Source organism: Portunus trituberculatus, chromosome 47, assembly GCF_017591435.1.
Source record: "Portunus trituberculatus isolate SZX2019 chromosome 47, ASM1759143v1, whole genome shotgun sequence".
Classification (NCBI taxonomy): domain Eukaryota; kingdom Metazoa; phylum Arthropoda; class Malacostraca; order Decapoda; family Portunidae; genus Portunus; species Portunus trituberculatus.
The window spans coordinates 30756412-30768911 of record NC_059301.1 but is presented as its reverse complement, the minus strand read 5'-3'; the positions used below and the strand labels follow the sequence as shown (position 1 = coordinate 30768911).

General features: G+C 43.3%; 1 protein-coding gene across 1 annotated transcript in view; it reads right to left on the bottom strand.

Annotated features, from left to right (window-relative positions):
* Positions 1–6238: 6238 nt before the first annotated feature.
* LOC123498066 (Down syndrome cell adhesion molecule-like protein Dscam2) overlaps positions 6239–12500 on the bottom strand; it is a 94761-nt gene continuing 88499 nt past the window's right edge. The window contains exons 6-7 of the mRNA XM_045245153.1: positions 8483–8600; positions 6239–6498 (exon numbers count right to left, since the gene is read on the bottom strand). Coding sequence (XP_045101088.1) covers positions 6273–6498; positions 8483–8600 — 344 coding nt within the window. The 3' untranslated portion in view covers positions 6239–6272. The remainder of the gene's footprint in view (positions 6499–8482; positions 8601–12500) is intronic.

Sequence of the window (12500 nt, the reverse complement as noted above, 5' to 3'; positions counted from 1 at the left end):
CCTCCTCGTAAAGAATATAGTCCTTGATATTGTTTCACGCGAGCCACTGCGGCCTCTACAGCACACAGAAAGCAGTATAATCGGAAAAACACTAGCACTTAAACACCTGGGATATAAAGCGCATTGTGAAAGCAAGATTTATCAGTAAAGTATAAACTGGATTGAGGATTTCATTTCTCCAATACGGTAGTGCTGTTATTGCTATTGTGTTTGTTGCGCATTTCTTTGAAGTTTTAGATTAGAAGAGATAAGATAAAATACACTTTATCATCAAAAGACAAACACTAACATGCAGTTTGAAATTTATTTTAGTATCACAAATCAGCGGGGGAGAGTTTAAAATCACATACAACCTCGTACATACGTATATATGCCTCCAGTTACGTACCTACAAAGAAAGTAAAGTTAAAAAGTCCTATTTGAGTATTTACGAATTTCTAAGTCGTGTAATAAGAAGAGGACTGAAGAAAATTTGCCAATAAAGTGTGATACAAAAGAGAAGAAACGGAAATTACGAAGAAAATACTTGAACAGCTTGGCACGAGATACTGGAGACAACAGGAGGCCACATGATTGACCCAGAGGATAAGGAGATGGCGTTCTATAGTTACCAACATAAAAGACACGACACATCAGTAAGATAAGAGTGTGAGTCCATTGAAATCCCAATGAAAAAATCTCTTGGATGATCCTGTAATGATCCAGTGGCAGGTGAGAGTTTAAAGTGATTGTAGTGACTTGTACGAGTACATGTCAGAGGCAGAGTGTGCGTGTGGGTGTGCGTGTGCGTGTGCGTTTGCGTGTGTGTGATAAGACCATCAAAGGTAAATGCATTTATAAACAAATTATGGATTAGTTCACAGTTTCAGCACTCATCAAAATAATCACAATGTGCTCGACTGGAATATATATATTTTGCACAGGTTAACAGAACAGAGCAGAGAAAAGCAGAGCAGAGCAGAGCAGGCAGAGCCGAAAAATATTAACAGCCATGATCAACGCGTGGAGAACTATCATATAACTGTATAATACAACATCTGGATTTAGCACATTTTTCATTCTAGTAACATGTAATAATTTTCTTAACGCCATGCCGCGAGGAAGTTACGGTGTAATGGACATATGCACATTTCTCAGTCACGTAAAAAGCTGACATCTTTACATTGTAGAGGAGACCCGAGCTCGAGTGCCAAAGCCAGAGCCAGAGCCAGACTACCTCCACAATCCTACAAAGGCACAGTGCTTCACCTTTGCCTCCTCCGCCATCACAGTACACTAAACACTAAGAAGTAAACACTCAGGAAGATCACACAAATAATTCCTACACTTTTGTACTTTAAGATCATCACATTACTGAACACTTTTCCCTGCTTAGTCCTCTCACTCACGTCCACTTTGCACACTCGGCGACTCACCTCTTTCTCCTTCTACTATCACAGTACACAACAATCATTCAAGAAATGTAGTAATTTTGCACTAATATCACATTACTTACCACTTTATCATGTTCATGACCACTTTGTACGGGCTCATTGACTAATTTCTTCTTCCTCCTCCTGCAACTATCACCTCACCACATAGAGAATATTCAGTAAAGTTACCTGAACATCGTAATACTTGTGTACAATAATCACATCACTGAACTTTTCCCTCGTTTTATCAAATCATTTACCGCCGCTTTGGGGACTCTAAGAGATTCATCTCCTCCTGTTCATCACAACACAAGTCACTCAGGAAGCTTACTCGAATAACTCTAACACTTGTGCACTAACATCATTACGTTGCTAAACACCATCCAAGGTTATGCGATCTCACTCACGATCGCTTTGGTCCTCCCAGTAACAAAGCGAGGCTCGATACTTTCTGTTTCTCACTCTGAGTTTGAAATTCAAATGTTTCAATTAAATTGCTGTGATAAAAACTGGCGACGATATTAAACAGTGGAAACAGCAGCGCAGTAAACAACATTTATTCCGGCACCAAAAATCGCATCATGCTTCCTGAAAAAGGGAACGCGTATCATGGGCGATTTTATAATAAACGAGAAAACAATTTACGCCGTACGTGCGAGAGAGAGAGAGAGAGAGAGAGAGAGAGAGAGAGAGAGAGAGAGAGAGAGAGAGAGAGAGAGAGAGAGAGAGAGAGAGAGAGAGAGAGAGAGAGAGAGAAGAGAGAGAGAGAGAGAGAGAGAGAGAGAGAGAGAGAGAGAGAGAGAGAGAGAGAGAGAGAGAGAGAGAGAGAGAGAGAGAGAGAGAGAGTGTAAAGTGGAGGTGTAATAATGTGCCTGACAATGACTGTGAACCAGTGATCTGGGAGGTGTGAATGCCTGGTAGTGACAGTACAATGACTTCCTTGTTCACAAAGTCGTCCCGTGAAATAACTTTTAAATACATAACACTGGATGTAATCTTTCTTAGCGTAAGACAACAGATCCTTTTGAAAACTATTGGAATTATCAATTCTTTGTACATTGCCTAAATGAAAATAGAGATGAGAAGAGTAAAAAGAGAATAAAACGGAAGAGGTGTGTGTGTGTGTGTGTGTGTGTGTAATTCACTGTTTGATCTGCTGCAGTCTCTGACGAGACAGCCAGACGTTACCCTACGGAACGAGCTCAGAGCTCATTATTTCCGATCTTCGGATAGGTCTGAGACCAGGCACACACCACACACCGGGACAACAAGGTCACAACTCCTCGATTTACATCCCGTACCTACTCACTGCTAGGTGAACAGGGACTACACGTGAAAGGAGACACACCCAAATATCTCCACCCGGCCGGGGAATCGAACCCCGGTCCTCTGGCTGAAGCCAGTGCTCTAACCACTGAGCTACCGGGCCGTGTGTGTGTGTGTGTGTGTGTGTGTGTGTGTGTGTGTGTGTGTGTGTGTGTGTGTGTGTGTGTGTGTGTGTGTGTGTGTGTGTGTGTGTGTGTGTGTGTGTGTGTGTGTGTGTGTGTGTGTGTGTGTGTGTGTGTGTGTGTGTGTGTGTGTGTGTGTGTGTGTGTGTGTGTGTGTGTGTGTGTGTGTGTGTGTGTGTGTGTGTGTGTGTGTGTGTGTGTAATGGCAGACCTTCAAACCACTTCCATTTTACCTTCCTCCTCAGTTCCCTTCACCGCCTTCTCCTATTTCCTCCTCCTCCTTCCTCCCACACCCAACAGACATCCCCAAAAATTCCCGACGTCGGATATTCTTGGGTTGCCATTGATCGCTGGCTGTTTTAATACGCGACTCGGTATACAGCCAGCCAGCTCGCAAGAGACACACATTCTAAAATTCATATCATAATAAATCTTGAGGTATTGAGTCTTTGTACTGCAAAACATTAATTCCAAGTGTTTATCCTAACATTATCCATATGATCTGGTAATACACACTCTACAAAACTGTTATTATAAGCTTAATACTCACAGTCGCGGTTTCAATGCTCTCGCATTTTTTACTAGTCTCAACTACATATTTGGTTTGAAACATTTTTCATATAGTTCAACAGAGAGCACTGTTTCTCCTCTAAATATTACAAAGGAATACATTCTGTAATAATCTTGGTAGAGCAACATTTTTGCGGCCGAAGGCATATCAAACCGAAAAGACTAACTGAACTCGGGAACACCGAGTCCTCTCAAAACACCAAAACAACCCCGCGGCCCGCGGTTGTTTGGAAGCTCGTGTGGAGTAGGGTGACCAGACGTCCCCGATTTCAGTGACCTGTCCCCGGCTACTGCTGTCCCCGGTTTTCTGTAACTGAAAGATCACTTGATGCGTTAAAAACTACTCCTTTTGATTATGATAATTATGTCCTTTTATCATTACTCTTTTAGAATGTCAAGAATAAGGAGAAGGCCTTAGTTTCCGTGAAGACGGTGAAGTGTATAGCGGACACATTTTAACAGCTAATGGGTGTTCATGATCTCAGATATTTCATCAGGTAGAGATTTTTTTCTTTGCAACTTGGGTAAATAAGGCGAGAGAAACTTTTGATTGCTGGTTTAGAAATGGTACGGATAGTGTCCCCGTTTTAGTTTTTCCAGTGCAAAACACTACATGTTTTACCTCCCTGAACTGAAAATGTCCCCGGAATTTGTCTCAGAAATCTGGTCACCCTAGTGTGGAGTGTTCTTAGAGCTGGAACAGAATGCCGGTTTATACATGTGCTGTAGCTGACTGCAATTCTATATCAAAAAAGAAAAACCAAGGCGTGAAAGGATGGACTGTGTTTCCCAGGAAGAAAGACGCGGCTCGAAGAAGATTATGGGAGACACGATGTAAACGAGGCCCGACGTGGAGAGCTACCAAGGACCATGCTATCTGCTCAAAGCACTTCATAGATTGGTGCAAAGGACCGTCAGCATCGCATCCAGACCCTGAACTGTTTGCCTATAACCGGTGGGGAGCAGGTAGAAACCTGCTTGATGTTGTTTACATACGGAACGGACAATCTTTCACTGAAGTCATCGTGTTTATTTGATATTCGTCACATTTTCTGGATTTGATTGCTAATTAATTAACTTGAACCAATGAAATGTGCTTGCTTACTGAAAATAATGTAATTCACTCAAGGTGATGAAGTGTCCCAAAACTGAGACCATGAACCAAGCATTTTTGGCTCGTTTTGCCATATTACGTTCTCTGTGCTTGGTGAAGCTGATTAGAGATGTTCCTAATAATTTATTACTTAGTTTGATAGCACATATATGACGTAATATTTTTTCCAGCATACCGAGTTGAATGTGCTAAATTAAGTTATCTGGCGAATCTGGCAGCTTTTCAGCACTTTCCGACGTCGGGAATTAATAGAGTGCTAGATGAAAGGAGTAGACATGCAAAGTAATCAGTAGCTGGTCAAAAGAGACCTTTAGAGAACTAGATGAATTCATTGATGTAGTTGATAAGTTAAGTGAATGTTTTTCTTTTTCCTTAGTTACAGAACCTGTCACGTATATACCCGACGACTTTAATCTTTGTCTTGTATCATTACAATTTTCGCTTACACTGACATCTGGCCGCCTTACGGTAAGCAGCACCTAACCCTACGATTCATGAGTCACTTCTTCCTGGTTGGTGCGGTAAGACACAAAGCCGAAGGAAGACAAGGCGAGGCGAGGCGAGGCGAGGCGAGGCAAAGCGAGGCGACAAACACACGTACGACGGTAAATGGAATAATAATGAAATGCCAAAACTCGAGCAGCATAACGTGTCTATCAATCAGCCAGTCAGTCTGTGCATTGAGTCATAACAGAAGACTTTCACGATTCTGTGCACGTGAGGAAACGAGAGCGCTACGTTTCTCTGTTCGTACTTCCATTACTCCCAACTACACACTAGTGACAAAAAGAAACATATCAATATCACATTTCCATCTAGCACTGTTGCCACACATTTCTAGGAAGATGACAATGCGACAAGCTGGAGTGAACAAAGTAAACCTTGATCCGTATTGTATCATTGAAATTACAACATTTCTGGGAGCTGATGGTGGCTCTGTGGTACCTATGCATTGCCCAACTCGTGGCCTGAGAGCTCGATTCAAGTTCTATCTTGGTTTTAAGTATTGTATTAGCCGGAGAGGTGGCAAATGCGTTAAGTATAAGTACGTAAGTAAGCAGAAATCAGGAACAAAATCTTGTAAAGTATCGTCATTCATCAAACTAATAAATACTATACTGTCCACCAATTATTCCAGATCAAGCCCTAATAACGCTACTCTTCACATTTCTTGGACTTTGTAATACCGTGTCAGATGACTAATTCCGTTACGGCACCTCAAAAATAAGGGCACATGGAGATACGAGAGAATACTAAGTACTCTTCATAAACTAGAGAACGATATCCCGTAACTCTTTCACAACTATTTTTTTCTACAATCACCACTGATTTACATATACCTATTTTTACATTAAGATTTCTTAAATAGTTCTCTCTCTCTCTCTCTCTCTCTCTCTCTCTCTCTCTCTGTTCGAGCAAACTATTTCTGACTGCTCTGAATATTAACGAAGGACGGTTCAGCTGAAATAGGGTTAAATATAATTATATACATCAAGTTATTTTAATTAAATTAGTAAAAATAAGATATAGAAAAAAATATACGCAAAAACTTAGTCACAGATAAAGGCGTAGACGAGAAGAAGAAACTCAAACAAATGCACGTGTACATGCGACAATATCAAGAGAAGGAAAGAGTAAATCAACACAAACATACATAAGCCAGATGACGGCACATGGTAAGCTTTAAGTGCACAGGAGCTTCCTTGCTTACGTCAACTGGCCTGCTGGCTAGTGCACTCCCCTAACACGCTGAAATGGACTAACCTGGACCGACAGGGGAACAATGACCTGCAGGTGGACGGGCATCCTGGCCTGGCCCGCGGTGTTGTTGGCCACACAGGAGTACTGACCAGCGTGGGAAATGTCCGCCCGCTCCAGCACCAACGATCCGCCCACGACCCACACGCCGCCGCCCACGTCCCCTCCGCCCACCACCTCAGAGCCTCGATACCAACTGGCGAGGGAGGTAAGTTCGGGGTCATGAGGAGTGACGGCCGCTATCTTTTCCCTGGAGGTAGTGAGGCTCGAGGGACAAGAGGGGGCCGGCAAAGCTAGTGCGCCTGAGAGAGCGGTGTAAAGTAAAGGATAGGGTCGAGAGCAAGAGAGAGAGAGAGAAAGAGAGGGACCGAAAGTGATTAAAGGGGGTTGAAGAGACAGAAAGCTTGCCGGGGATGTAAAGAACTTGTAAAAGGAGAGGGAAGAGAAAGACGAACAGGAGGAATGTATGTGCGTACGTAGTAAAGGAGGAGGACGGTTTGAGAAAAGGAGGAAGAAGAGGAGGAGGAGGAGAAGGAAGAAAAAAAGAAAGGAGCAAGTAATATAAGAGAGTGCCACAGTAAGGAAGCTTTAGTAAGAGATTTAGGTGAGGAAGAATGTTGCTATAGCAGGGAAATGGTCGGTTGGTTGGAAGGTGAGGGTGAAAACAAGAAGAAGCAATGGAATAAAATATGTGACAGATTCATGCACACAAAAGGAAGGGATGTGATAGTCCAGAGAGAGAGAGAGAGAGAGAGAGAGAGAGAGAGAGAGAGAGAGAGAGAGAGAGAGAGAGAGAGAGAGAGAGAGCGAGAGCGAGAGAGAGAGAGAGAGAGAGAGAGAGAGAGAGAGAGAGAGAGAGAGAGAGAGAGCCAGAGCGAGAGACGAGACGAGACGAGTCGAAACAAGACGGAAAGTTGAGGACTGTGGAAGACAGAAACTAAGGGGCGATGAAGGCACAAAACAGGGACGAGGAAAATTAGAGAAAGATGAGAGTTAAGGGAGAGGGGTGAGGGCACGTGGGAAGGGAAGAAGGTTAATAACAGAGGGAGAAGAAATACGGTGGACGGAGGAGAAGCAAGGAGAGGAACTAACGAGAACACAGGAGGGAAGTTTAGACATTTAGGGCAACGAGAGGGAAGGGGGAGGCGGTCACACACACACACACAGAAAAAAATAGATAAATGTATGGCAAGGCAAAAAATGTGTTGTTAGAAATTAACGCAAGGCTATAGACCGTACTGTTATAGAAAGGCTTGTATTGAGAGAAAAGTAAGTGAATGCAATCAGTTTTTAATAATTAGACGATGAAAAGAAAGATAAATGTATGGAAAGGGAAAAAAACACATTATTAGAAATGAACACATAGTTATAGACCATAATATTTTCTCTAGGAGGGCGTGTATAGAAAGAAAGGATAAGTGAATGCAATCAGTGTTAATAATCCTGAGAAATAAACAGGAAAGGGAGAGAAAAATTAAATAAATATAGGGGGAAAATTAAAACAAAAGACCGTAACTTCATATTCTAGAAAGTCGTGTATAGAAAGAAACAGTAAGTGAAAGCAGTCACTATTAATGATTTAAAGAAAATAATAGGAAGGACATAAAAAAGAATAACATTCAACATTCCAACCATGAAAACGCAATAACAATCGAGAGCAAACCGAACGATGTGTGTCTAGGGAACAGAAGCGATGGGCGGGAGGGACAGTGACTGGCGGCGGCGGCGGGAGGGATGCAGGGAGGGAAGGAGGGAGGGAGGGAGGGAGGGAGGGATGAACTCTGGGCGAGGTAGAAAGGGACGGAAGGGAAGGAAGGAAACTACGGCAAAGGGAGAGAGACGGGTTATGTTCGTATATTTGGAGAAGACACACACATAGCTAAACGGCGTAATGGTGGAGGAGGGAAGCACACAAATGCAGGATATGCTCGCCTGACGCGGGTTTGAGGAGGAAAGACATGTCAAGTGATATCGCTGTTGACACAAGTAAAGTTTGGTCAGCAGAGACATAAAGCCACGCGGGAAATGTAGAGGGACGTGCGTTGCGTTGCAGAGTGTGTGGAGAGGGGCGTGCTGCGAGGGGCGTGAGAGGGGCGCGTAGGGTGCTAATCACACGTCATGAAAGGGTACAACGGAGGGGTACAGCGGGAGGGGGTAATGGTAGGGGAAGCTGCACCAACCTGTAGGAAGGGGGAGGGTGGCCCTGGGCGACGCACGGCAGGGTCACGGCAGCGCCAGACTCCACCACCACTCGGCCGCGGCTCTCACGCATCCTCGGGGCCACTGCTCCCTGCGCCTCTGAAACATGCAGCGCTATCATTATTTCACCTTCTCCTCATTTTCCAAAGCTCCCATGCCGACGTTCCTTCCGCATCTGTGTTTGTTTCGCCTTTTTTTTTTTTTTTTTCCTCGACATTAGTAAGAGTATTGCTCACGCCCACATCCGGCACACTGACTGAGGCAGGGACGGGTAAAGCCTCAAGGCTTTAGTTTAGCCTAATACACCAGGAGAACAGGAGAAGGACTCCTCGTATGTGTGTATGTGTGTGTGTTTCACTGCTTCATCTGCTGCAGTCTCTGACGAGACAGCCAGACGTTACCCTACGGAGCGAGCTCAGAGCTCATTATTTCCGATCTTCGGATAGGCCTGAGACCAGGCACACACCACACACCGGGACAACAAGGTCACAACTCCTCGATTTACATCCCGTACCTACTCACTGCTAGGTGAACAGGGGCTACACGTGAAAGAAGACACACCCAAATATCTCCACCCGGCCGGGGAATCGAATCCCGGTCCTCTGGCTTGTGAAGCCAGCGCTCTAACCACTGAGCTACCGTGTGTGTGTGTGTGTGTGTGTGTGTGTGTGTGTGTGTGTGTGTGTGTGTGTGTGTGTGTGTGTGTGTGTGTGTGTGTTCATTTCGTGTTTTTCTACGATTTCTACACTATATCATCACGAATATAAGACACACACACACACACGCACACACACACACACACACACACACACACACACACACACACACACTAACAGAGAGCATGACGTGTAAGACACCCGGATCAGAAGCAAGGCCGGCACACATACTGTATACTCGTGTATTCCGCAGCATTCAGACAAGCAGATAGAGCGACAGACAGACACAGGCGCCATTATTGTAAGCGGTTTATGAATTCTGCGTCTAAAGTAAACTGGTTAAAAAATAATATTCACTTCCATTTAACATGAGAATAATCAGTGTTATGAATTTTAATGAACTGCGAAGGTACACACGGACAGACAGACAGACACAGCATGCAGCCCTTTGATCTATTATGTGAAAGCGAGTATTTTTTTTCCAGCCTGCTTCAGCATATTTCATATTCGAAGGCTTTTTTTTTCACTCTTGAATACAACACTCGTGAGTGTACATTAGCGGGACACTTTTACCGTCCAATTATACAATATATATATACGTGTGTGTGTGTGTGTGTGTGTGTGTGTGTGTGTGTGTGTGTGTGTGTGTGTGTGTGTGTGTGTGTGAGAGAGAGAGAGAGAGAGAGAGAGAGAGAGAGAGAGAGAGAGAGAGAGAGAGAGAGAGAGAGAGAGAGAGAGAGAGAGAGAGAGAGAGAGAGAGAGAGAGAGAGAGAGAGAGAGAGAGAGAGACGTACAAACACACAAATAAACAAACAAATATATAAAAAAAAAAAAACACAACACTCGAAAGGGGATTTGGAAAGAATGAAAGGAAAACATGGAGTGAATCGGAAAAAAGAAACAAGCATAGGAGGAAGAGAAGTGATTAAGTGAATTGTGAATATTACAGAGGCGGCGGCAATGGATGTGTTGGCTGTGTTGCAGTGCTCTGAGGGACAAAGGCTCCCGTCGCGTCCCCGGCGAGACAGACGAGAAGCCGACAACTGACAATGATGGAAGTACTGCTTTTTGTTTGTCCGCGAAAAGGAAAAGAAAGAGAGAGGAGGCGCTAGAACGACAGAGCGACGGGCAAACATAAAGAAGTGAAGTCTAAACATGCAGCAGCATAAATATACGAACATGCATGAAAGAGGAGGGGAGAAGCAGATGTGTGTGTGTGTGTGTGTGTGTGTGTGTGTGTGTGTGTGTGTGTGTGTGTGTGTGTGTGTGTGTGTGTGTGTGTGTGTGTGTGTGTGTGTGTGTGTGTGTGTGTGTGTGTGTGTGTGTGTGTGTGTGTGTGTGTGTGTGTGTGTGTGTGTGTGAGAGAGAGAGAGAGAGAGAGAGAGAGAGAGAGAGAGAGAGAGAGAGAGAGAGAGAGAGAGAGAGAGAGAGAGAGAGAGAGAGAGAGAGAGAGAGAGAGAGAGAGAGAATGGCACAAAAGAATTTTTCGGAGTCTTGACACCAGTATTCAAAAATGAACAAAAATAGTTACACAAAGAACACTCACAAAGAAGTAAAAAAAAAATCCATTCCCGCACCCACACACGAACACACACACACACACACACACACACACACACACACACACACACACACACACACACACACACACACACACACACACACACACACACACGTGCCGTATACACGCCTTAGAATTAATTAAACAAAATTTCGAACATTTCCTCCCTCCTCAGAAACTGGGAGGCGCAAACACACACAAATGAAATTACACATGCACACACCCACCTAACCTCTCTTTCTCTCTCACACACACACACACACACACACACACACACACACACACACACACACACACACACACACACATTGCGACTAGAAAATTTTCGCACAAGAGGAAAGGCAAACAGGCAGCGGCGGCGGTCCACTCTTGTGCTGAAGAGGAAAGAAGGCAAGAGTGAAGGGGCGGAACTGGAGAGCTGAGAGAGAGAGAGAGAGAGAGAGAGAGAGAGAGAGAGAGAGAGAGAGAGAGAGAGAGAGAGAGAGAGAGAGAGAGAGAGAGAGAGAGAGAGAGAGAGAGAGAGAGAGAGAGAGAGAGAGAGAGAGAGAGAGAGAGAGAGAGAGAGAGAGAGAGAGAGAGAGAGAGAGAGAGAGAGAGAGAGAGAGAGTCCTCAATAGGCATGTCTTTAGAAGAAAATAAAATAACAAGAATGAATATATAAGCAAAAAATACAACACGAGCGAAAATCATCTATCTGTACTGCATTTTTTTTTCTTTTGGTAGGTGTTTTGCATTACTGTATAACATTTTGACAACAACTTCAAGAACAAAAATGACAACAACAAAAAGAAAACAACAGCCACATTTCTAAACGCCATTGACTCAACCACCATATATTACAAAACCGTACCAACATATAACACCTAAATTCTCTTGGCTGTTTCTCCCATTAGTGATACAAAACCCTCATTGATCTTCTAACCTGTACACTAACAAACATAACCTTGATAACCTCCAACAACATGCACTACACTACATAGGAAAACCTGTTAGCTCTCTGACTGATGCAGTTTCCCCTTCAAGCTTAACAAAATGGTCTGTTTCACTTAAGGGTTTAATTTCAAAAGCCCTACAATAGTCAAGAGTTTCCTTTAGCGTGTTTCATTTCCCGGTAAATTCGCGTATGGCTACATGAATAAAGGCTAAGTGGTGTTTTCTGTTACTACGATTTTGTTTTAGTACGCTTTGTTTTTCAGTAAATTTGAGGTAGGTTACTCAAATGAAGAGAACTTTATGATGTTTTCTGTTACAAACTAAAAGATTACCAAATAGTTTGTTCTTTGCGCTTTGGGTTTTTTTTCTTATTAAATTCAACAACTGTTTCTCGTAGAAGACAAAGTATATATATATTCTATAATGCAACAAACAGTTACTGGGAATCACATTTGATAAAACAACATGACATTTCTTTTTTTATGTAAAATGAGAACTCTGGCCTTGGAGAACAAAAAAAAAATATGTAAAGAAAAATTCCACAAAAGTTGCAACTCGGTAAAGGATAATCTGGAGGGATTATCCAAATTTTCAAGATAAGTGTCCTGAAACCTCTTGGAACAGTTAAAGTTGAAGGCAAGAAACAGGCAGGGAATAGACGAACAAAACGACTACCTGTGGAATTACACCTTATTACACTCCATGATTAAACACACTAGCAATAAAAAGGAGTTCAAAGGAGACCAGACGACACAAGAAAGTATTCAAGAAGACTTTAGATCCAAGCGTCACAAGGGAAATACGTGTGTGTGTGTGTGTGTGTGTGTGTGTGTGTGTGTGTGTGTGTGT